At 42.1% G+C, this 26,986-nt stretch overlaps 2 protein-coding genes across 3 annotated transcripts in view; one reads left to right on the top strand and one right to left on the bottom strand.

Moving 5' to 3' along the window:
* The window catches only part of tent5aa (terminal nucleotidyltransferase 5Aa), a 198,443-nt gene that overhangs the window by 57,365 nt on the left and 114,092 nt on the right, over nucleotides 1–26,986 (bottom strand). The window lies entirely within an intron of this gene.
* Nucleotides 1–26,986, top strand: part of bckdhb (branched chain keto acid dehydrogenase E1 subunit beta) — a 55,990-nt gene that overhangs the window by 12,591 nt on the left and 16,413 nt on the right. The window contains exons 6-9 of one of the 2 annotated variants that reach the window (XM_074654705.1): nucleotides 533–641; nucleotides 4,765–4,862; nucleotides 6,450–6,560; nucleotides 13,689–13,818. In XM_074654705.1, the coding sequence (XP_074510806.1) occupies nucleotides 533–641; nucleotides 4,765–4,862; nucleotides 6,450–6,560; nucleotides 13,689–13,766 (396 nt within the window). In that variant the 3' untranslated portion in view covers nucleotides 13,767–13,818. Of the gene's footprint in view, nucleotides 1–532; nucleotides 642–4,764; nucleotides 4,863–6,449; nucleotides 6,561–13,688; nucleotides 13,819–26,986 lie in introns of those variants that run through there. The other variant, XM_074654704.1, reaches the window with a different exon arrangement.

The following is a 26,986-nucleotide window of genomic DNA, read 5'->3' as shown; positions in this document are numbered from 1 at the left end:
CCGCTTTGCGGAGTCCGCCATATTATACCGCCATGATTCTACGGTAGCCCAGTACGTTTTTACGTTACCTGAAGGCCAACATAGTTCTCCGACACACTTGGAAAGGGAGGGGTCAGCAGAGGGGCATTCAGTTGGTTGCAATTTGCAACCTCACTGCTAGATGCCACTAAATCCTACACACTGCTCCTTAAATATCTGATGCAATTACCATGCCAGAGAGACAACAGTTGATATGAAGCATTTATAATATTTTTTGTAGGTTTTGTGTTTGTCTTAGTCCAGTCTATACATTAAGCAGTTCTGTATCCAAGTCTTAACAATTAAGGTGGACTGGGCTGGCAAGTTGGCCCATTTGATGCCGTTACTTTCGTCCTCTGGAGCCATTCACCATTTACACACTATGAAATGAGATGTGAATACAAGTTAAAATAGTATAACATTCAAAATGGGATGATTTTCAGACAGAGTAGTGAAAGTGAAATTGTCTTAACATCATTACTGGCTCTAATGAAGTGTTTCCTGTGTTCCTCAGGTTGTAATACCTCGTAGTCCAGTGCAGGCCAAGGGGCTGCTCCTCGCCTGCGTGGCTGACCCGAACCCCTGCATATTCTTTGAGCCCAAGATCCTGTACAGAGCAGCAGGTAAGCGCGATTTTATCTGAATATAAACCTGAAGTTGACAAGTAACTGAGCAGCACTTTTTGCGGCAGTATTGTTCATTTGCTCCCCCTCCCCTGATGTTCAGCATCGTGCCTCGGTGGCCCTCGATCTGTTTGCCTCGGAACCTTATTGAAAGCAAATGTTCTCCCTTTTAGAGGTGTGAGGCAAGACAACCAAACAACATGCCGGACCGCAAGCAACGCAAGTTAGATCAGAGTGTGAAGCAGGCCGTCTAAATGGGCTGTGAAGTGTTTACAGTGCCCAGTTGAATCCTCTCTCCCTCCTCTCCCTACGCGGAGGGAACATCAGTGTTGAGGCCAGCATGGCTTTGGGCAGGGTGCCGGGCAAAAGGGCGTCCAGCAAAGTCGTAATAAACGCCTGACAGTTGTTGGCAGCTGTTGCTAAACAGTGCTGCCTCGGCTACATGATGATAATTTGATGTGCATGATTAAGACAGCGTTGGAGGGCTTGAAGATGATGTCTGAGCCCATTATTGTAATGAAAGGCAGAACCAGAACAGATTGGTACTACCAGCCTCGAAGCAGAAACTTTTGATTTTCACAAGTTTTGTTAGTTTCCCGCTTTGATAAGAGCCAGATGAGATTGGGAAATATTACAGCCGACTGCTGAGATTGTTTCAATTATGGCACGAGGTTAGTGATCCTTGTCCAAAACATTTCTCATGTTACCGTGCAGTGTGATATTAAAACCACTCCTCAGTACAAAGGGAGTGACTCCAATCATCACATCTCCCTCATTGTTTCTTGCAACAAAATGTATAACTCACAGCCCACTCACAGCGAACTTCATTTGCACGTCTTTTATATTTGGTTCTACAGTAGAAGCTTGGTGACGTAGTGACTACACAAAAAAAAAAACTACGGTGCCAGCTAGTTGTTGCATGTAAGTGCTATTCACAACAGCTTCTCGAACTTCTTTCTATTGTTTCTGTACTGTGCTGTTTATTCCCCCTGGCATTTTGTTGTCAGGGTTGTGCATCATTCAATGAAGAGTTGGTTTTTTTGAAGAGGAGAAAAAAATATTCCTAGTTAACAAGCTTGCTAACTTCTTGATACCTTTCACCGAGCAACCATTTAAGTTTGCTTGCCAGTAGGTCAATAAGTTCACATAGTTTATTCAAAAGACTAGTGCAGTGACCGTTCAAAACGTGCCTTCTCAGAACGGGACGATTGCTTGGCTTCCAGTATTGCTGCTTGCAGCTTTCTTGAGAAGCGCTGATCCAAACAACTTCACACTCAACACTGGGCTCTCTTGGGTCCTGAGCAATACACCTGCCAAGTGTGAAGTCCATCGGATGAACGTTTGTCGAGAAAATTGACGGACAGGCATGCATACGGAGACTCCTTCCATTTTAGTTAGATGTATTTGTACCATGACTCCTGTCTCCAGGGTTGTCCTCGACCAAGGGAATTCTTAGTCGACTAACACTCACAATTTTATCGTCTAATGGATTAGTTGATTTAATCGACAGATCTGTGAAACTGAATTTCACCACAAAGAATCACACAAAAGCACCACTTTAAATGTTGTGTTTATGTTGTGCCGATACGTTTATTGGAAATGATTAATAAAAATCAAAAAGCATAAAAAATTACTAATCACCTAAAGAAATGTTAGTCAACTAAGAACAAAACGACCGATTAGTTGACTAATCGGCTAAGAGGGAGCAGCCCTACCTCTGTCATAACTGTCTGCAAACCATTCCTCTCTGCGGAGCAGTTTATACTCCAACAGAGAAGGTTGATTAGAACTGGATGGTGCAACAGAGATAAAAAGCTAAAATAGCTTACACTTTTTTTTTATATGTCTGGATCTCAATTCCCTCAAAGGTCAGCACTGTCAAGACAGCTTGTTATGGTCAACGGCACAAATTTGTGGGTCAGAGTTCACCAATGTTTAACTGGACAATGCAATGGAAATTTGCAGGGATTCACTTTGCACTTGTGAGCGAATTCACTGATTGACTGATTTTGCTGCGAGTTCTTGTCATTTTAAAAGCCTGTGTGACCAGGCTTTTAGATCTATAAACTACTGATGATGAATAGTTATATACATACTGTCTTGCCTTTTCTACTGTTATGAAACACAAAGTGCAGCCTGAGGATATATAATAAAACATAAAGGCAGATAGTTGATGCAAGCGTATTATTAATGCCTTTAATACCTCACAGCTGTGGTAAGACTAATAATCTGTCACAGCTGTGTAGGATTCAGTGGCTGTGAAATAATTGACTGACATTTAAATGGTCCAATTATGATCATGCGTGTTGGAAAATGTATAGCACTGTGTCAGAGCAAGTCATTGGGTATGATGATATAATACAAGAATGATGTTTCAGATTGATGTGGTTCAACAGAGCAGCCAGGAGCAGGTGTCTGAGTTCTTGGCAGTGTTTTGTTTGTATTGGTGCTCAGTTGATATGGATCTTGGTTTATTAGCCTCTTAGGAAGTGATGGCATAGTACATCAGTAATATGCTGTTTGTAAGAGAGGTCTTGCTTGCCATGTTATTTCTTGCAGCATTTCCAGATGGGCTGATGCCAGATAGAATAGATACATACAAGTCTGTGACAAGATATGGGTCAGTCAATCAAGTCAACATGACTCTTGAGACATGTTTGTAAGAGGATGTGCCTACTGACCAGCTGCTTATCTCAAGCTGAAATGAACATATCACTTTCTGGTTAACACGTGGTCCCTTTTTTATTTCTGGGTTGTTTTTTTAAGATTCTCTTTGTTTTGAAAGCTGTATCACAAATCACTCATCCATCTGACACAGGGGGCTTAGTAGTGGTAGCGTTTCAGGAGTTATTTTGATGTCCTGAAGGGGCAGAGCGAGCCAGCTCTCGTGCCATGATCGCTGCCTGGATTATGAAGTCATGTTTTTAATTGCAGTGGCCTCTCTTTTCTTTTGCAGAAGAGGATAAAAACCACACATTTGTCTCATCAAGGCCGTACTGTGCTGTGGGGCCTGAGACTCATAATTCAATTTTACCATTGTGCAAAATGCTATTATTCCACTCTGAGGGCCTATTTTCTGTCTCGTCTGGAAGCCTAAATCAGGAGTTACTTATGATTCACTCGAGCCCTTTTATGTTGTTTTAATATAGTCGGCGAGGTGGGCAATTTTTCTTTCCTTTACGGCTTCTCAAAGGCTTGAAAGGATCATGGAAGTCATTCAAGGTTTCCAGAAAGGTCTCAAACCCAGCGTCTCCCCAGAGTATAATTACTCGGCCTAATTGTAAATTTGACTTCATGCGTTGCCGTGTAGGAATGCTTTCAGCAGTTCGGCTCAGCGTCCACTCACACTTTAAGATCCCGTGCTCTGTGTGTTTTGCAGCCAAAGCCATGATGGCGAATGAGATTAAGATAGTTAAAATACTGCATTTAGTGATAATACGTTGTGTCTGGACAGTGTAAATATTGCTAATAAGCTGCATGTTTAAGAGCGATGGCAGTTTGAGTTTATGATAAGTTTTTGCATTGTAATGATTTCCATGACCGTGCTTCAGTTTTCCAAGACATTATTAACTATTATTCAAACCATATACTTACATGCACTTTGTCTTGGACTTTGGTTCAAAGAGAGGCTGGCGGCGAGGCCCCCCTTTTTGGACCGATGCCCCGTTTATGTGGCCTCTTTTCTGATTGATATCCCATCCCACCGATGTTTTGTTGTCAAGATTAATCAGGGTTATGGGCTCGTAGCTGGCAAAAGATATCATTAGGTCATGCATCAAATTGTGCTGATCTCTGTTTGAGCGATGAGGTTCTGGAAAAAGCATGAAAAAGCATTTGTAATGGGCCAGATAAAATGTTCTAGAGTAGGAATTCTGCTCTTTGACGGTCTGTCATTTCACCAGTTTGTCATCTAGTCTCATCTAATCATTTTGGGTCCGGTCAGTACGGGATTTGAATATTTTATATAAAAACCACAGGGTGCATAGTGTTCAGAATCGACCTCAGTTTATTTTGCGTGTGAGCTTGCATGTAATGTGTTTGCACGTAAGCACTGATGGAATATTAATCTGTCATTGAATGTGTGTGTGTGTGTGTGTGTGTGTGTGTGTGTGTGTTTCCTCAGTGGAGCAGGTTCCCGTGGAGCCATACACCATCCCACTCTCGCAGGCCGAGGTCCTACAGGAAGGAAGTGATGTCACTCTGGTTGCCTGGGGGACACAGGTAGGCGTTCCTGTGCATCATTGACAGACTCAGTGGGTGACCTGAGCAGTTTTAAGTTATCTATCTTTGGATCATTTTCCGTGGCCACAGGAAAAAAAGGAGTCCAGCCTCATCTCCACTAAATGACGTTTAAAGCCACAGAGGCGAGCAGTGGATTAACTTTAAGCCTTTCAGAAGCCCCCTCTGTCCCAGCGGGGTCTCTCAGCCGGCAGTCTGTTGCCGTATCTGCTCCGACATCTCCACATCATCAAGGCTGTTCTCGTCTCTCCGCGTGTTAACACCTCATGTCTGCCGCACACTTTCCATTGTTGCCTTTCTTTTCATCCGAGAGAGTTTATTTTCTGCAGCTCTGTATCAAGATGCCTGTAACTCACCGGGGGTCATCCCCGACTTTTATTCTACCCGGCCACTTTAACAGGCTTATCCAGGCCGTAATGTACCTGGTGCACAGGAGGGGGGTCGGAGGGCATTGAAGGAAAAGTTCTCCATCAAAGCCAGTATTATTGTTGAAGGGGTGGACAGAGAAGAAACGGGGATCCAGTGAAGTAGTGGAAAGCATGGCTCTCCTTTATGAAATGCCACTCTTCTTTCCCTTCACCTCATTACTCCCCTCGTCTGTCAGGTTTGTGCAGATGAGAGTAAAGAAAACAACTTTCACAGAGTGGAGTGAAAGGATGAGTGCCCAATCCTCAGTTTCTGATCGCCCAAACAGAGGACGTTTTCCCCCTAGTCTTAACAGTCTCTCCATTAATGATTTCTCTCCCTCAGAAAGATCCTCTTCATCGGCTGGAAATAATGAAATGGCGGCATCATTCCATAATAAATCTTTCTAGTTATTGAGTTTATTTGTTATTTGGGCCCGTATCTTTCAAACTGGCTCGACTGTTGAGTGCTGACACTCTTCTAGTTGAGATGATTCAGATTCATCACAGTGATTCTTATTTAGAAGCAGCCAATAATGACTGCCAGTAAATATGGACTCCACGAACTCAAGTACTTTATTACACAAATGATGAATTAATGGGAAAAACTTGCACTCCATGTTTTAAAGTTTAAATAGCTGTTTTCAACTTTCTGTTTATTAGGCACTGATCTGCAAGAGGCTGTTCATTCCTCAGCAGCAAGTACAATAAAAATGCTTTATGATTAATTATTTTTATTCTCTATTTTCATTTTTTAGCTCTTACCCGATTGGGCAAGTGAGTTAGCAATTTTCTTGTGCCGGGCAAGTGGGCATGCTTTATTGTTGATTCCTGTTTTGGTGCAATGCCAATACTTTACCGTGGATATTTAGAGCAATCTTGATGCCTTTACATGATGAATGTTTGTTTTTTGGACACTTTGCAGCAGCTTTTTGAATCACAACTAGGCTGCTTGTGTTCTAATAAATATTGCAGCTCTGCAGCATCTGGAGGTAATCAATCACCATAGATTTTTTTTAGTGCCCATTAGTATTGAAACGCATATAATGCACAACAAATGTAGGACAGAGTTTATGTTGTAGCAGACGAGAAAGCCTTGCCAAACTGTATACTGCCATAGCTCATTATATTTAAAGGCATTGCTCCTTTTTCTTTATACATTTAGATCCATGTGATGCGGGAGGTGGCCAATATGGCTCAAGAGAAACTGGGAGTGTCCTGCGAGCTCATCGACCTACAGACCATCCTGCCCTGGGATGAGGAAACTATTATTAAGGTAAGAGAAACACACATACAATCATAAACACAGCAGCCTGAGCAAAATGCGTCCCAAAACTGTGAGCAGCAGTAAAGGAAAGCAAAGGAAAATTCACATTTTCTGCTGAGAAATTATTTCATTTATTTTTGTGGCATTCCTTCTGGTGCCTATTAACCAATATTCTAAATATATTTTTGTACCATAGTCTGTTTATTTCTCTATTTCCATCTTTGGTCACAAACTGTGTAGCCATGCTCTGCATCCCCAAGTGATTACACTACAATAGATCATTTAGATCATCATTTGGCATAAATAATGTTGCCACTGAAGAGCTGCTGTTCATCAGAGTCGTCCTCCTACTGTAGATGTGTTTATTGTGGTGCAGAGGCAATGTTCCTCTGGACTGTGTGGTTCTCTTCAGCGCTTGATAAACAGGATTCCTTCCACATCTGGTAAGACTTGACTACTAGTTTATGTTGCCACAGCTTAATGCAGGCTATGGCACTCACCAAAACAAAATATTTTATTTGGGATGCTTTCTAGTGGGTATTCCATCTTTATTTATTTTGAAATAGGAGAAAGAGCACAACGCAAGGCAATAGTGACATCTCTCCTGGTCACCATTGGTGAGTGTCGGTAGACTAAACCATCAGGAGAGAGTCTGATTTTTTGAAAAGCTCTTTGGATATGAAAACCAAAGGTGTGTGTTAAGGCAGACCTCAAGGAGCTTCACAGTCGTATATATAAATCCTCTCCACTCTCAGTACGCTGCTTTTGCAATGGCCCTTGAATATGTCACAGGCTGTCGTCTTGTGTCAACATGGCTGCTTTTTGCAGCTGAATCACCAGATACATTTTAATTAAGGAGTATTTATTGTCCAATTTTCACGCTCCTCTGGTGAAACATACGACTTTGTCAGCGAGCACAGTGCTGTTCCTGCTGCCAAGCAAATCTTATAACCAACAGTTAAAGCACAGGATGAACTTGTGGTGGGAGGGTAGTAATTTAAGAGGGAGTCAATTGGAACGGATGGCAGAGACTGTAGTATTGTGCTGCCTCTGAAGGACTTGCAACTCGAAGTGAGCAGTAGTCAGTTACAGATTGTTTGCTGAAAGAGGGGACTTCTCAAGTGAAAGTGGTAATTTTTTTAGTAGTAGTTCCCCATTAAAACCACTGCCATGAAATTGAATAGAGTGTTTATGTGCTGCTTAGTGGGCTTAATGCCAGGCCTGCCACCTCGGGCTTGTCAACAGCATCTCTCCTTGCCATTTCCTCCAGCCAGATGCCCTCTTGAATGTCTATTCATGTCAAACCCATAAACCAATTTCTCCACAACCCTGCTACACACACACACACACACACACCACACACACACAGAGATCCTGTTCCCTCATTCATATCTGGCAGTTAAGTCACTGTTGCATTACACTGATACACTGGTATCCCTACAGTGTTTTTTTTGTTCTCCATTGAGACCCTTTTTTTCCTGGCGTGTTCTGCTGGCTGAGCACAGAAAGTGAAGGCACATAATTAATTCCAGGCTAAATCATGATTCTTATCACCCGGACTAATGCATAGGAATACACATTAAAGGCCTTTATTTTATCTTTTAATTAATCTTAAGTGTATAGACAAAATTCCAGACATGCATTAGTCAGAATGAAAAGCAATGTGCAAATGCCACAGTGCTGACAAGCTTACATAAGACTTGTCAATAAAATAAAAGGTGGTGGAATCAACACTGGTTTGATGTTCCTTTGATGCATAAAAGGTGCTGAAGGCATAACACTGAGATAACCTCTAGTGTCCAAAGGGTAGACATGTCTGCCTTTGCTCATTTGCAACACATGGCATGAACTTTGCCCGTGTTGATGCCACCTTTTTAGAATTTATGTACATGCGTTACAAATGTGTTTTGACTTGCATAGGAAGTGTTTGTGTGCTCTTTGTGTTTCATATTTAGCCTATTCAGCATGTGATGGAATGAGTTAGATCTGAATCAATTAGTCCATTAATTGCCTTGTCATTTAACAGAAATGTAATCACAAACAGTGTTGATAATCACTTCATTGTATAAATTATTTTTTATGTAAGAATTCAAAAAAAGCCTCCAGCTCCTCAAATGTGATATTCTGAAATCTGATTTTCTCTGTTTTATATCATTGTAAATTGAATTACTGTTGGACTGTTGGTTGGACGAAACAAGCTAAGATGTCACCTTGGGCTCCGGGAAACTGTGAATTTATAGACCAAACAATTAACTGATTAATGGCCGATGAAATAATTGTTAGTTGCAGCACTAGAATGAGTGAAATCGGCTTCATTCATACAGTGTAATTGTGATGTATACTGCTATATGCTTACCTGAAAAATTGTCAAGCTGATTATATTCTGTCATTGACAAAAAAATATTCTGATAATTATTATTGTATTAGCCCCTGTCTCAAGGATATACTCCAAAATGGACAGGAACAGTGAATACACAGAGTTCCGTTTATACTACACTGAGTGTCTGCATAGGCATATAGTCCTTTGCAGCCATGCACATGCCAAACGTATAATGCATAAATGAGAAACGCAGCCCTTTGTGTCCTCAATAACCCTGCACAGTGGTGCCCTAACTACTGGGTGCTGCAGCTGCTCTGGGCTGGCATAACATCTAGATCATTCTGTGGCTGCAGCTCTGCTGATTCTCAGACATTAAGAGTTGTGTCACACAGCAACCCACCCATGCATAACTAGTTTAATTTATATACTGCACAATTTTAGGGCTACAGGTAATGGTTATTTCCATTACAGATTAATGATTATGAGATTATTGAGAAAGTTTTCTCCGACTGGTGGGCGGTGCTTGGTATTTTCTCAACTTGATCTCAACATGAGTGCCGGGTCACAAACGTTCTCATTTTACAGCTAAACAGTACACTACAAGATGTTTTCTGAAAACATTTGAGGGGAGAAATAGGCATTACAGTAACAGAATATTGATTCATATTTGATCAGCGCTGCCTAGTTTCACCGTTTGATCGGAGTTCCTTGAGTGATTGACAGCTGCTCAGAGACGGGAAGTCTCCAGCTCGGCTATGATTGGTTGTTTTCATCCGGTCTGTGAAATCTTGCAGATGCCGTTAGGACACAGGACACAGAGGCACATTTTTTTCAGATTACCTGTCTCATGCACTACTGTTAGGACATAGTGACCATTTATAAAATAACTTTTTTTTAATCATATTTGTTCCAATTCTACCCACTGCAGTTTTAAGGGAATTTCTTCAAATTTGGCACAAACATCCACCTGGACTCAAGGATGAACTGATTGATTTTGCTGGTCAAAGGTCACTGTGACCTTATGTCCGTCCCATTCTCGTGAACGTGATATCTCAGGAACGCCTGGAGGGAACATGGCACAAACATCCACTTGGACTCAAGAATGATCGGATTCGAATTTGGTGGTCAAAGCTAATTATGACAATTTCACCGAAATGTCACAGGATAAAATTATGAAGTGATGACATTTGGGACAGACATGGATGTAAACTGCAATTTAACTGGTTGGCGGAGGCATACAACCGCGAGGCAGTAAATCTAGTTCCATGTCAAATTACTGAAGTGATGAATTGATAACCAAAATTGTTGACAATTAATTTTCTGTTGATTGACTAATCGCTTCAAGTCTTTAGAGTTTGCTTATTACGACAAGGCATCAGTTGTCAGCATGTATAAATTTTATTCTTGGACCTGTAGTAGTTGAACATGAGCCATGCCTTTTCTCATAACTGATGATAGCAGACCATAATAACAAACTATTACCAGGAGCCTAGATTATATTTTCATCCCTGCATATAATATGATTTATCCTGAGGCATGGTGTGGTGTAAAAACCTAGCTGACGTGCCTTTTGGCTTAGTAAATAAAGAGTTTGTGGAGCCTTTTGTAAAGGTTGTTATCCTCTGATAAATGGATTTTTGGGACCAGTGCTATTCTTAGCTGTAGAGAGGGAGTACCCAAGACATTGTGTCCACTTCTTAAATCAAAAGATTGGACACCAGGTGTTAAGCTTTTTCCGGCTAGCACACATCTCTGTAAAGCTGGCCCTTTTTGTACCGCTTATTAACTGGCCGTCAGATGCGGTGAGATAGGCCGTAGACACACATCCGGCTGCTGGCAGAAGCCGTTTCCATTAAAATTCCATGTGAGTCACATCTACCATGCGCATCTTTCTGTCAAGGATGTGTGCGCATATGTATATGTGTTGTGTGGTGAGCTGATTTATATGTAGCCGGCGTGTTGTTTTTGAGCGTGGTTTTATGTATAACACAAATGAAGAATGATGCGTCTTTCAGCATGAGAGATCATTAAGGCAGCGCTCTGAAGGGACATGCCATCTTTCTGTTTCCTGAGGGATCCATTCTGGCAGCCGCCATCTATACTTGGATCTAAATATATTCAACCCTCTCGTTGACAAAAGGAATCGTGGGCAGAAATTGCTGTAAATGTAGAGAAAAAAAGTGAGTGTATTTTATTTTGACCCGCCGTCTAGAGCCGAGCGGTCCAGTAAATGTAATAGTTGTTCTTTATGGGATGAACAAAATGGCTGGTTTACCTCTGCCAGACCAATGGCTCAGATGATATGCTGTGGAAAGTCTCCTTGTCGTGTTTGGGCAGAGTGCGTGTGGAGATGTAGTTGTGTAAAGATGCTCATGGGCGCACATGGCTGCATAAGAGCATTTAATTCCTCACTGAGTGGTCTGCTTCACCCCCTGTTGTTTAATGGCTTTCATTGTTCAGATGGCCAGTTAGCAAACATTTCCGTCCGTTATTACATGTATCCAGTCTTGTTTGATTTGGCTTTGAGTTGGCCAGTCGGCAGTATAAAAAAATCTCTGCTCTCATTATTGTATTAGTCCATCGTTGCTGATTCAGCCTCATTCTCAGGTTTTCCAGATTCCAGATCCGGCCAGTCAAGTATCGGAGTGGCTCGCCAGGGCCAGTCCGTAATACAGTCATCGGTTCTTTAACCATGATTGGAGACGGCACTTCCCACAGCACCACACACACAGGTCCCGCTGGGCAGCAGCTTGTGGACCTCGACAAAAAAGCCTCTTATTTTCCCCTCAGTGGTTCTCCACTTACTGTAAGTTCTCCACTGTGTGACTGCTCTCCAACATCGAGCACATCTGCCCTTCTAAATAGGCCTGTCTAAGACAAACTCACTGGCATCAGTTGGCTGATGTGGCCATGGTGAAGTTGCAATACAAGAGAAAGCCCCACAGAAGGGCTCCAAAGTCCGTGTGCACTTGTCATCAATATTGAAATATTGAATTGTTTCCCATCTTTATCCCTCACAGGGCTGTTCATTCTTTTTTTCAAAAAGTTCTAACAAATTCGAGTTTACACGTAATCCGTTCAGATTAATTTAAATGTAACACATATAGCGTAATGCTTTTTATGAGCTTCTCACAAGGGTCCTGAGAATGAGTGTGGCAAAGTACGCAGGCAGATGAGGATGTGCAGTTTACGTCGCTCTAGAGATGGCACGGTGAGGAAATGTTCCAACCGGTTGATAAACTTGTGACAACACGGGTGTTACCAGCATTTTACAAGAAAAGATGACGCTCAATATCTGTAGAGCGCTTACTTTGATCTTTAACGCCCTATCTTTGTTGGTAATTTTGCCATCAGGTGTAGAAGCCAAAATACTATCACACACTGTTTCTCCAATGCTTCGGTGTCGTGATTAACCAATCAGCGTGACATTGCTAGTGTCGTCCTTCATTTTTATGCCTCCACGGCAACCACCGTGGCTGAAAGCATTATGTTTTCAGGTTGTCCGTCCGTCCGTCTGTCCAAAACATTTTTTTGAACGTGATATCTCAGGAACGCCTTGAGGGAAATTCTTCAAATTTGGCACAAACGTCCACCTGGACTCCAAGATGATCCGATTTTGGTGGTCAAACGTCAAGGTCACTGTGACCTCACGTCCGTCCAATTCTTGCGATATCTTGGGAATGCCTTAAGCAATTTCTTCAAATTTGGCACAAACATCCACATGGACTTGGACAATTCCAATATAAATTGTTTTCCCATGTTTGAATATCAAATAAAAAGTGGCAGCCATAATCTGTCCTGATCGATGTTTTACAGTGCTGAAAGCAAGTAATAAACACTGCAGTGTTTATAGCTCGCTTTCGCTTTTTATGACTGATGTATTCAAAGGCTCAACTTTACATCTGTAATACTTTTGCTAAAAGGTAACTGCACAAAATTCAGTGGGCCAAGAGGCTGTTACTGAATGGAGTGGTAAAAGAGAAAAAGCTGTTTTTATAGCCTCTGTTGTGTTGGTATCTCTTAGTTACTCGCTGAACACAAAGCTCGGTCTGTCATTTCTCTCCTTTTATTGTCTCTGCCGTTCTCACTCTCGCTTAGCATTATTGGACTCATCCCACAGATGTTTGTTCATTTCAACCACAGGGAGTAAGTTAGCGGGGGCATGTCCTCTTAGCAAGTCTGTGCAAGCCTGTGAGTTTGCAAGTCCCATCTGCTCCCATAAAAGACCATAAGTCATAATCCATCTAGAATCTGTCTTGAGTATCATCCCCTGTAGCCTTGAAAGGTGGATTATGAACATTGAAATTTGTATCCCTACACCACAGCACAGCAATAAACGCGTGGTCTGCAAACACAAACACAAAGATGTGTGAAGACAGTAACTTTACATTTGCTACTTCAGGCCCAGAAGCATTATATTATTCTCACTGTATTCATAATAGCTTAGGCTAATACTGTATAATGCATATAACCAAAGTCCTTATGACCAAAATGGAATTTAGCAGGCATTACCAAGCCTAGCATTTTAAACAATAGCTGCTTTGCATGTGAGTTGCAGCTATTGTTCAAACTATGACTTGTCAAAGCAGTTTTCGAAGTTGTGTAAAATCATGCCAAAGTGCTTGTCATTAAATGTTTGATATTCGGACATCTTGATTTGCTGAACCAACTACTGTGAATGTATATTTGGGAGCAGTGCTGATTCTGATGCTATTCTATCAGGAATTGAGCTGGCCTGTAAGGTCCCTGGTGTGCCTGGTAACCGTTTTTTCCAGCTCATTGTCTTCTCTTAAATGTGTGTAAACTTTCTCCCTTAGTACATGTGTCTTCTGGCCTGCGCTCAAGCTGAAGTCTCGGTGACTGCAGCGCTGCCTGGATCTCGGCCCTCGCAGTGATGCAACCAATTTGGCTGAACCTGTTCAACCCTCAACAACATATGCAGAAGGAGTCACTTAAGGACTTGCAGTGCACAAGTGCATAAATGTGTCAAGTCTTGCTGCATATAAAAACATTTATATCCAAGTCCTGAACAAAGGCAGAATTTGTTGATAGAGGAGGAAGAGATGTGGTGGGGGGGGTGGGGGGGGGTTGCTTTAAGGAGGAGTTCGCAGCAGCAGCAGCAGCTGTTCTGATTCTTGGAAGTGATGCAGGTTGCAATGTCTGCGTGTTCTGAGTGCTCTGGAGTCTGTTGACTCACTGTACAGATAAGACCTCCTTATCAAGGCTCTGCTTACCCCCTCACTTTCCCTTAATGGTTTCAAGCTGTAATGTGTGTCCCGAGCCAAAGACGGCTGGTAAATACGGTGTGTGGAAGCAGGCGGGAGTCAGGCAGGACGCAGTACGCTCGGATATGTTTGTTTGTCATGCGCTGAGGTGGAAAAAGACAGGAAAGCAAATTGACTCAGGGGAGCCACCAGTGTTTTGTGCTCAATGTCAAGTCCAACATGTTGTTCTAGTTTTGACGGCTGTGGTTGTTATTGTTTTTAATACCTCTTACCATAATTATATGGGGTGAATAATCTGTCATATGAAGTTGTCGTTAAGAGATTTTAGCAGAGCAGTGCACCCTGGACCGATGGAAAATATTCAAAAAATTGCTACCACACATTAATATGAAACATTAAAAAGATGGCACTTTAAAAAAAATATTTGATTGTCTGTATTTATGCAAAACTGATCCTGGCTTCCCCCAGATGGAAACAATCTTTTGATAATGAATAAAAACTTGCTTTACACCATAATTTAAATATTTATGACCAATAAAGTAGCCTGGCTGTTGCTTTCAGTGGGAAAATCAAACAAGTAATATTAATGAGTTTTACCCCCCAACCGCACTCTTCTAAACCTCTTCTGAACATGTTTTGGAAAAAATGATGTAATATCAAAATGTTGGAGTGTCAGAATTATTGTGGGTAAATGAGCTTTCAATTTGATGATCAATTTTCCTTCTGGAAAGAATCTGCCAGGGGTTTTTCTGTTTCCCAAATTTTGACACATGATTGTTCTGCCATATCTGGCAGTAGCGTTTTTAATAACTCCATAGTAAACATCAAGAGTTTTGCTCTATTCACAAGAGACCCTGCGCTCAGTTACAATTCTGATGATGTCAGCTACGGTTCCAAAAACTTGAAGCATTTATATTTTTGTCAGGTGGTCAAGTGGGAAAAATATTTTTTTTAATTTTGATTTTGACTGTTAAGAAGCCAGAGAAAAGTGACAAATTTATATTTTACAAGGGCTGGATACTTTCCCTATCCCACCACTCTGCTTCGACATCTACCACTCATAGCAGCCTCATTATCGTTGTGTTTCGGCTACAATCATGTTGAATTATGAAAATGTGTGGAGCTCTTCCAGTGAAGCCAGGTTTCTGAACGGCCACGTGGAAATTTAACAAATCTGCTGGCGAATGCTGGTTCAGATCACGTTTCCTTGATCCTATTTCGCATGTTGCATGTGGACATGGCGCAGCGGGTTTTATTTAAGATGTCATCACATCAATAATGCTGAAACCCTACCTTTTAAACTTGTTCATCAGTTGTGCTCCACCAACAGAGATCCATCTTACTACTTCAGTTAAGATACAGCAGTGTTTCGCAACATAATCTGAACCCGGCGACATCGCTTCTCGTCTTTGTTCCAGCCGCAGCTTCCTATGACTTTTGCATTTCGATGAAAGCCAACGGAAGATCGTACAATAGAAATGATGGCCAATCCTTTTTGCTTCCTTTCCCAATAAGTAAGATGAGCCTTGAGTCTTGTCATTATAATAATGATTTAGAACAGCAAATTATGGCTACCAACAGATGGCCTCCAGATAATGGTCCAGGACCTGCCTGTTTCTGCTGTGAAGACGAAGAAGGGCTTGTTTCCACTGGATTTTAGACTAGACTAGTGTTATTCAAATAAGAGCAAGGCTACAGGAAAAATTAACTGCGAAACTGTCTGGACAGTAATAGCAGGGTAAATGAGCATCCGTGTAATCGTAACCATATGCTGATACAAATTTGTATTTGTTTTCTTGCAGTAATCGCTGAGTATGATAAAATGATAACAGACAATCCCTACCAAGAACCAACAAAAGTAGTAATGTTAAAGCACTAAATAAATATACAAATAACAGAATAAATCATTGCTTTAATGTGAATCTATAAAATATTTTAATGTTGGATAACAATGCAAGTAAGGTTTTTTTTCATTTTAATAGTCTTTTTAAAGTTGCATCTGAATCGATGTGAAAAAAGTCCAAAGACATAATTTATAGTTTAGCCTTTTTTTTTATCTGCTTTTGATTTTTTTCTCGTCTTACCCTTAGTGATGGCACCAAATTTAAGCTTGGATCTGTAGAGATTTTTAAGCTTCTGTAGTTGTTGAAGACATAAATGGTCTATTAAGACTCCTACTTTGGTACTTGTACCACAGGGAGTACTTATGCAGTTGCCAGGGGGTATGTCGAAAGATTGTGGTGTCTCAGATAATTTGGGGGGAAAAAAATAAATTCTTCTTTGGTAAAAAGAAATGCGTATAATGGTGTGAGACTGATTTTCAGCAACAAACTACGAGCTACAACAGGCCGACTGCACAGAACACCCCTCTCAACGAGCTGTTGTAACAACTTCACAGCTCATGCTGTGATAAAAAGTACATTAAACTAGTTAGCAATCGAGCAAAAGTAGAGAGATGGTTGAAAATGCTTTTACAATACCAATGCAAACTTGACCAAATCAACTGAGGAGGAATAAATAAGACCTCAAAGACCAAATGTATACTTAGTTATACTCATGCTCTCCCCATAGTGTAACTGTGTCAGTAAGCAGTCTGTGGAAATAGCCTCTCACTGTCTGATTTTCTTAATACATCATCCATGGTCTGTCCCCTCTGTCCTTGTGATAACGGCAACTAAAATCACACTGACGACAGCCAGGAAAAACGGCTCCAGTGATTTCTGCACATGCTATCAAATACAAGGAGCACCGAACTGCTGTTAAGCTTATCTGATCCCCGATCAGTTCCACCACTGAATGATCTGTGAGAACAACTAATAAGAGACAGAAAGAAGGGAAGGGGAAAAAAGAAGAACGGGTAAAGTAGTGCCATAAAATTTAGAACCGACCATCCGCAAACACGCTCATGTGCGTGTCTAAGATCTCATGACGCCCATTGGTGATTGGCCATGATGTCTTAGCATCTATCAACTGTTCTCAAAGTTTGCTATTAACACGTCAAATGTTCGAAAATTTAACAAATGAGAATTCCACATTATTGGTCTGTAGGATGTTGGAAATGTGCAGGAAAAATATTTTTTGAAATGATGGCAACCCCTGCTGTGTGCCAGAGGATTGTTCCCAGGAAAAACGTACCAGACAATGGGTGTTTAGAACAGCAGACCGTCAATCAACGAGCTGTACATTCAATCAGATGTGTTTTAACAATTAGTGGGAGAATCCAAAATGGATTTTTATTGAAAAGTGTCATATTATTGTGAACCTATCATTTAGATTATCTTGCCTTGGTGATACCTGGCCAGATTTGACACCCAGCGCAGTGGCGAGCAGACGCTGCCTTTATCTGATACTGTGGTCTGGAGCCGGGACAGGGATGGGGGCATGCAGCCTGCTAGCGATTAGCACACAGACGGACCGGGCTCCTGCCTGTGTTTCCCTTTCAGTTGTGGGGTCTCAGCCAGTATCTGCTCACTGGCCCACCGCAACACTCCTAATATCTTTGGCCCACTGTCACACACACTGGAAACAATCAAAGTAGAAGAATATGGCACAGGAAGAAAGTGGCCAGAGGTTTGGGCCCCACTCCCTGCATTCTTATTATTGTAGCCCACGTCTATAATTACAATGTTAACACTGAGCTTTTTGGACCGAACCAGCAGGACTTGGTGGAGAGAAATAAAGGAAACGTGGGGCAAGAAGGAGCTCGATAAAGATTGGAGTCAGGAAGGGGGGGATTTTGGGGAAATGGGGGGGCGGGGATGGGGTGGGGGGAGTGAGGCATACGTGCCTTTTGGCTGATGTGTGTGTGTCAGAACTCTGTCATGTGTCGCGCCGCAGCAGTGTTTCGATGGTTATATCAGTGGAAAATTACTCATGGTTGTTGTTCTGTGATGGGTCCAGCTCCTCTTTCTCTCTCTCCTGGTGTCGCTGGTTAAAAGTATGGCGTAATGCAACACTGCAAAAAAAGAATAAACACTTGACCAGCACTTCAGTTTCCAGCATTTGGCTAATTTATCTAGATTAGATGTGTACATCACAACATTTGTGGTTGATGAAGCCCAGTTGTGGTTTACCCAGAATTGTTAAGGTAGAGTAATGTCCCCTCTGTGTCTCCTCAAATCCCCCTCCTCCGCCCCTCACTTGACTGTCTGCTACTGACTTCTTTTCCATTCTTCCTCCTGGCAGTAGCTAGTGCGCACATACCACAGCTAGGCACTGGAGATTTCTCAAATTCTTCCCGGTGTCACTCACCGGAGAAATGTGGCTAAATCCACAATTCGACGCATTGAAAAATCATATAGGCTCATGATAGATAATAAGAAATAGGACACATTTTGAATTTTAGCCATGGTTGCTCTGTTGTTTTTGAAAGAGACAGACTAGCCAGTGATCAGCGCACTGTGCCACTCACCCCAGGATGTCTCCCATACAGATCAAACAGATGAGATTAATTAACAGACACTGTTGAAAATGGGCTGACACGTTAAAATTGGGCAGAGAAAGCACACTTTTTCTCTTCCCTGTCTCTCATGCAGTGATTGTTGGCCGAACGCGATTTCGGTACCACATGATAATGATAATGATAATGTTAATGATGATGAGCCCAGTGACCATTTTTGTTATGAAGCGAGCCCTCTGAAAGCAAAAGGCACTTTAGATTGGGCCGGTTGTTGCTGTTTTTGGGCCAGGTCGTCATTTTTCCGCTGGAGAGGACGGTTTAGTTAAGGAGCCTTGGCCAGGGGTGTGGGCAGATTGAGATCATCGAGGTCAGCTAGGCCGATAGCAGGACTGAGTGGAAACGGCTGAATGTCTGAAGTCACGAGGACACGGAGACATCCAAGAGGTCCGCTCAGATACAACACACACCAGCAGATAGTCTGTTGCCCAGGGATTCTCCAGGTCCTTTTTTTAAAAGTTCGTTATAAATCATGAAGTCTGTTACATAACCTGAAACCAAACCAAAAAAGTAATAAACATTTTCATCAATCTTAAATGGAGGTTTTTATGTTTTTCTTTTCTCAGCAGCTCTTAAAATGAATAAGAAACACATTTATTAATGTGTTATGCATTTTTTTTTTTTGCAATATTTTGAAATTCCCTTTCGAAATGAATGATTGGCAATTGTTAACAATTATTTAAACTCAATTATTTAAATTTTTTTCTTTGACTTTCCATTTAGTCTTCAGTTTTGTTTTTTTGACTGCACTTCACAGAGTCCGTAGTTTGGCCAGCAGCTCTCTGGTATCTTTTATACTGGAGTTGCTGAGTTGTCATAAAGTTAAAGCTCATTTTTCAAAAAAAGGAAAATACTGTTTTTGGACATGTTGGTGTAAACAGTCTAAAGGCCTCTGGATGGGTGTTTTCCCCATGACATTTTAGAGCCAGTGTTGTTAGGAGATGCCTTTCAGCCTCTGTGGTGTGTTACTGACTGGAGCATCAGGTCCCTGTATAGCCTACACGCGTTGATACACATTTACCATGCAATTTAAGACATTTGTCCCTTTGCAACATTCAACATTTGGGAGGACCCATTGTACAGATAAGTTTGTTTTCCACTCAGAAAATGGAAGCTAGCCAGCTACGCTAACTAGCTTCCACTCGAAAAGTTGAGGCCAAGCTCACAGGAAGAGTGCCGGGCTGTGAAGCAAATGTTTGTAGTGGCCAAACAGTGGAATTACAACTTCCGTGTCCGTCACGTGATGCCATTTGACCCAAAAAGACCTTTTCCCATAGACTTGCATTGGGAAAGAGACGCCTATAAGTCAGCGGATATTTTTTTCCCAGCTAAATCAACTCCCCAGTATGAACACTTGAATAGCCCTTATTTAATCATTAGGTCCTAAAAGTTGTAAAATGCACTAATAGCCGAATCCAGAGTTATTTCCCTCCCTGTGAATGAGCCTGAGATCGAGGGCTGGAGCGAGGGCTAGGATGCGGAGTTAAAGGAAACGCTACTGCGCCTGCTCCATAGGCCCAGTGGAAGATCGCCAGAAGATACGGGTACTTTATCACTCGGCAGTATAGCCATTTAAGCTTGATGCGCCACTGAGCAACTCTCATAGGAATGAACGGGAGCCCGCCTCCAACGCTGTATCCAGTTCTCTTTATACATCCATGGTTGAAGCTAGTTAGCCAGATATTCCCACCAGATGTTACTTTTCAAAGAAAAAGAGAAAAAAAAAGAAAGCTGTTGGCTGAGGGTGAAAAAAATGTGTCAAGCCTATGTATTTGTGCTGAGTGTGCTTTTAGTGGAGCGTATCACGTCATAGCACCTAGCGCTTTCAGATTGTGTTAAATTGTTGTTTGAGTGGGTGTTCTGTGTTGAATATCTGTATTCTAGTCAGTCCGTATGGTTTTATCTCAAGCTTTTTATGTTAACATTTGGGTGGGGTTGGTGTTGGGATTGAAAATAGGGCCAATCTGTTGCAAATGCTTGGGGTGTATTTTGATCCCAGTCCGTCACTGGATCCAGCTGTGATGACGGCAAATAACCAGACAGACAAAACACTCAGGGTATATACACTCAATACATACATGCATCCCCTTTTTTAACATACTGTATATGCCCAATGGCAATTGATATACAATTGAAATTATTCCAAAAATTGTCACGGTAAATTATGTTGACTGTTGTGTGACTGTCACAACAAAATGGTTTAGTCACTGTTTATAGAAGAGACAAATATATTTGGGACATAGACACTGTTTGTTTTGCCCAGTATTGATGGGAGCCAGATGCATTTGCCTCTATGATGTCGTTATGCTCCTGTAGGAATGTCACTGGTACTGGGACGCATTAAACAAGCTTCCTGTTGTGTAGGTTTGCGAAGTGCTGTTGCAGGGGGCTTGTGTTAGTCTTCATAGCTTCCTCATATTGTATTGTCTTGTGATGCTACTGTCACCATAAAGCTCCACTGTATGCCTAGTATTTGCTTTTGATTATTGTCTTTATTTCCATAAAACTTCACAACAATGGAATAAGTTCTCTTTTCATTATCCAACACTGTAGTATTGAATGAATGAAAGTAAAGAGAGAGTGAGTTTTTACTTTACTTTACACATTCTTTGCTCATTCATTTTAAATGCATAATATAACCAGTCCACTCAGCATCCCTCATCACACTGCGCTCCTCAAAGTTTTCAAACATTTTGGTTTAATTAGCACTCAGTAGTCACAACTTGTCATAAACAACAGAAAGGTCTCACACACCTCACTGAAGATAGAAGTTTCTAAGTGAACATAAAATCACCGCTGGAGGATCCACCAAAAAATATATATTTTTGGTCACGTATCTGACCCAGGCACATCACAAAGCTCAGAAACAGAATGAAAAAGAGCTATCAATGCACAGAACCGTAACAAATGGCAATAACCGTAACCAATAACACACTCTATCTCTGTCAACCAGTATCTCCCTCTCTCCCACCCACACATATACATTTCATTGCCAATTCTACATTTCAGGGTTGACAGAGACACATTTTCAGTAAAGCACTTCCATACTTGTGACCGTCAAAAGCCAGATGTTTTGAAAAGCTACTAAGCGTGGTCAGAACTGCATCACATGAGAAAACGTTGATTTGTGAAAGATGTGATTGGCGGTGTCGCAACCCGATCCGTACATCCCGAACCCGACCCGCAAACCGCCAACTTTATGCTTTAATATTAGCACAATTGTCAGGACTGAGGAGACAATTACAGAGACGAGGACTGAGCACTGCGGTGTGTGTTTATGAGAGAGAGAGAGAGAGAGAGCCTGACACACGGGTCAACCCGCGTATCATGTCAGGGATAATGTAATAATTCGCGTCAGGGTGCCGCATCACTATGAAGAGGTTTATTTCACAACAATGACCCACTAGCTGTACATTATCCCGCTTATTACACGACTACTTACTTAATAAATCAATAATGACGCAGTTCTGACTGTGGTCATCCACAGTCAGAACTGCATCCATAGCAACGCTCTGTAAAACCGCATAAAGAAATAATGGACCATAGAACGCTGTGATTGACCAATCAGAATCGAGTATCCAACAAAGCCATGTAATAATACTATATATTTAGTTTAGTCTACAAATTTTGTCATATGTGTATGTATGCTGGGCCACTCGGAGGTTGCTTCTGGGCCAGATGTGGCCCATGTGCCGCTAATTGAATGGGCCTGGTATAGACCGTTTTATAGTTCCTTTGAAAGTAATTGATTGGTTTTTACTACCTCATTGTCTACTCATACATGTGGCAGAGCTGTCACCACGTTGGAGCGTGTACAGTAGTAGTCGTGTGTCTGTGTGTACACACGGAAGCAGTCGGCGGTACAGTGTGGTTGCAGGGCATAAAGGTAGAGAATGTGTGCATGTGTGTGTGTGTGTGTGTGTGTGTGTCAGGGAGTAATTGAGATGAATTGGTTTTAATGGGACTTTATGGATGTTTGGAGTTATTTCTGTCTGAGGTCTCCTCTGGCGTCCTGGCTCCTCTGGAGGATGGCTTGGCCCTCCGCCCAGCGCCGAGGCTGCTCTACACTTTCTCCTCTGCTCTTTCATTCTTGTGCTCGCTCACCCTCTCTCTCCCTCTCTCTCTCTCTCTCACTGGTTCTCATTTTCCTTCTCTCTGTCGTGAGAGAGAGCGAGTGATTGTATGGCACAGAGCGAGTAAGTGAGTGTTTGTGTTTCCTACCGCCCTGCTATCCCTCCCAGCGCTGTGATTTAACAGAGGCCTCCGGTTCGCCGAGCACTCACCCCTCTCCGCTAATCGCGGAGTGCCACTTTAAAGGCCCCAGCAAGTAGTCAAGCCTCGTCCCGACTCTCATTTGTCACGGAGATTACATGGTGGCGCATGAGTTAGGACCCTGCGGTGGCCGCGCAATTACAGGGTCAGCGGAAGGGAGCGTAGCCAGCGTAGCCAGCGGATCCAGCGGCAAGGATGACTCCTCGGTGGCGGCACAGAACTTAAACTTTCTCTTCCTGTCGCTTTTTGATGGACGGCCTGAGGAAAGAAGAGGCATACGATCTGAGAAGGCGGGGTGTCACTTACAGTCTAGCGTGTGTGTGTGTGTGTGTGTGTGTGTGTGCACGCTTACAGTACAAGCACAGCAGATTTTGTTTTTGTCATCACCCGCTATTTTTAAATTATTCTCGACCAATTTAGTGGCGTAAAAATACAGATCCAACAAATAAGTGTTGGCAACTTCTTCTGGAAAGACTCTCGCATGTGTTTTGAAAACTTTAAAAAGCACATTATGTGATTCTGCACCAGTCAAACCGCAGCCTAGTTTAGCTCCAAGTATGGACTGTTTTTATTCACTTCTCATCCCCATAGTCTGTGCACTGTAGAATGAATTAGTGCACTGTGTACTACATAATGTAGAATACTTTTTTTTTTTGCACTATATATATCTGTCTCCTTTTCGCTAAGATGACACTTTAATGCCAAAATACCACAACAGCATCAGCAGCAGGAGGCAACCTGTGAAAGTAACTCGCTGTCACTATCAGGAAATATAAATTAATCAATCCTGAATAAGAAACGTATGACATTCAGTGTGTGTCTGCATGTGTGTCGTACTTGAACACACTATATACACGTGTGGCTGTGTGGTCTGTGTGCGCATGCCTTTGTGCGGGCCCCATCTGCTTATGTGTGTGTGAGTATATATGCCATGGGAGAGGGACAGCTCTGACTTTAACCTCTGAGGTTATGCCAGGTCATTGGCCACCAGCCTCTGAGTGGTGAGGACCCATAGTCGGGAGCGCTGAGACCGAGAGCATAGGCTTCATGAGAGCAGAAGGATAAATGAATGGTTTGAGGGATGGATGGAGGGAAGAGCAAAGAGAAAAAACTGGTGACAAGGATGAGACAAACCACAGCATGGATCAACGATGGAGTCAGGAAGAACAGGACGGAAGGAGCCCGATGGAGGAAGAGCCAGATTGAAGTAGTGAGGACGGAGTGAATGCAGGAGGACAAGCTCTATGTTGCTCATTAGGTTTGGGTGTGTATGGGAATGGCTGTAAACATGACATTTCCACTGCAGCCAGCGGAACGACTTCGGCATCTAATGACAGCCCTGCAGCACAATGAGTAGTAAAGCTGCAGCCACCAGAGCTGTCGCCCAGCCCAACTACCACCAGCCGCCACCATCCAGGGGCCCTCATTTTGACTCGGAGCCCGGACCGGGGCAGGGAGGAGGATGTCTCAAGCCAGCAACTTACAGAACCGTAACTGACCAAATATTCCTCCAATTAGGAAAAGGGTACAATCTAAAGTTTTTTAGACATAAAGTAAGATGCTGCATGAAGCAATTACAAGATTATCTACTCAGACTTACATTGGCAAGTGTCCACACTCCACTGAAATGAAACTGGTGTCATTGAGGTGATGCCACAGTGTCCTAGCTGGCACTTAAATTAAGCACGGCTCCGGGGGTGTATCCTTGTTTTGTCATGTAATTATTGTCTGGGAAAAGTTTAGTAGCAAATGACATGTTGACTAATTTATAGCCTGACTTCCTTGGAGACTGTTGGCTTTTCTCAGAAGCTAGACAGTGTCAGGAAATATTCCAAATTGATGCTCGACTCAGTCCAAGAATATTGTGCAGTACAGCAGATTGATTGAATCAAAATGTGCAAAAAAGCAATTTTAAGTTACGGCGTTGACCCCATTCTGAGTCCCAGTTTAAATGTCATTTAAGCGCTTTGAGTGGTTGGAAGACTAGAAATGCGCTATATAAATATAAGTCCATTTCCATTGACCAGAGGTGGCTGTCATGGGCAAATATGAAGCCTGGATGACTTTTGAAAAAAAAGGGTCAAACCGCACAATGAGAGTGCATGGTTCTGTAACCTGAAAACCCATCCAGCAACCGGAAGCAACTGGGTTAAAGGCTACAGCCACAATTACTATGTAGAAGTTAGTCTCCTGTCAAAGATGCAAAAACGACACAGAGCGAGTGTGTCTTTTGTTTTGTCTCTTAAAACTGTGTGTAATTGAACCTCTGACAGTGAAGTGAGTTGAATGAGTTGGACAGTTGAGGCGTGAGGCCGGCCATGAGTAGGTTGCAATCACACAAGAGAAGTCATTGCATTTGCCCTTTTATATAGACTGTGAATACATTGAAGTGGAGAGACAAATGTGTACCAGAAAAATATTTATAGATAATAATTTAATAAGATAATAAGATAATAATTTATAATTTAAAACCTACATCCATGGTGACCAGAGAATCAACAAACAACTTTGATGGTCCCCTGACTTTTGCTCTAGCGCCACCATGAGTATGACAGTTGTGGATTTAAGTGAGGTGTCTCGACAACTGTTGGATCGATTGCCATGAAATTTGGCACAGATATTCTTGGTGCCCAGAGGATGAATTTTTATAATTTAGGTGATGCCCTGACCTTTCATCTAGCACCATCATCAGGTCAACATCTTTGTGTCCAATACTTTGTTTTCTGACCAAATATCTGCTAAATGAATGACGTTCTCATCAGCCTCACTTGTACTTTGTGTTTATTTATTCATTTATTTATTTTTACTAAAACTGCTGTCAATCGATTAAAATATGTAATCGTGATTTATCGCATGATTGTCCATAGTTAATCGCAAATGAATTGCACATTGTTTTTATCTGTTTAAAATGAGTCTTACAGGGAGATTTGTCAAGTATTTAATACTCATATTAACATGGGAGTGAACAAATATGCTGCTTTATGCAAATGTATGTATATATTTATTATTGGAAATCAATTAACAACACAAAACAATGACAGATATTGTCCAGAAACCCTCACAGGTACTGCATTTAGCATAAAAAAAATATGCTGAAATCATAACATGGCAAACTGCAGCCCAACAAGCAACAACAGCTGTCAGTGTGTCAGTGTGCTGACTTGACTATGACTTGCCCCAAACAGCATGTGATTATCATAAAGTGGGCATTTCTGTAAAGGGGAGACTCGTGGGTACCCATAGAACCCATTTTCAGGTCAAGGGAACCCTTTGAAAATGGCCATGTCAGTTTTTCCTATACAAAATTTAGTGTAGATTTGGAGCCTTATTTAACCTTTTTTGCGACAAGCTAGTATGACTTCACTCTAGCTTTATAACTGAGCCCGCTATAACCTAAAAATTAGGTTGTGTTGATGCGTTAAAGAAATTAGTAGCGTTAAAAAAAATATGAGTTAACGCGTTATCACATTAACTTTGACGCCCCTAATTTTTACTTTGTCTTTGGTGCTAATTAGGGATGTCCATAATTAACCGTTTAACTGTTAACCGACATTAAGCATTTTAACTGATTAACGCTAAACCGATTAACGCTATCGGTTAAAACGGTTAAAGGAAATGTTAATAATTCACTCAAAAGCTGAGCGGCTCAGAGGAGCGGCTCGTCACTTTAAGGAGAAAAGCTGGTCCACCTTAACAGCCCACCTTAAGAGGCAGAGCAGGAGTTGCGGGATACAGGAAGTCAGCTCCGGTCTCTGGCTCGCTTGAGCGGAGGAGTTGTAGTTTCGTAGCATTTATCCACCGACAAGTAAACTGTACACACACTGCTACACCTACATTCACAGTTAGAACGCCACCAACAACTTCACACTCACCGCCAACACACACACACACGGTCTGTTGGTAACTTGCAAAAGTTACGCGGACTACGTGTGCGGCGGCGAGCACGAAGCCTCCGGCAATGCTAGAGCTGCTAACGTAGCACAAATACACACACTGTTTGTTGGACACTCGCAAAAGTTATGCCGGGCAGACAAAGTATCGTTACTCCGGGCAGACACACAGCTGACAACCTGCTAAACTAAACTAAATGTGCGGTGGAGACTTTTACTGGGAAAGTGGCTGCATGTCCGCGACACTACACGCAGCATCGTAGCTGCTGAGT

This window comes from Sebastes fasciatus, chromosome 12 (assembly GCF_043250625.1).
Source record: "Sebastes fasciatus isolate fSebFas1 chromosome 12, fSebFas1.pri, whole genome shotgun sequence".
NCBI classification, from domain to species: domain Eukaryota; kingdom Metazoa; phylum Chordata; class Actinopteri; order Perciformes; family Sebastidae; genus Sebastes; species Sebastes fasciatus.
This window is presented reverse-complemented; position numbering and strand designations above follow the sequence as displayed.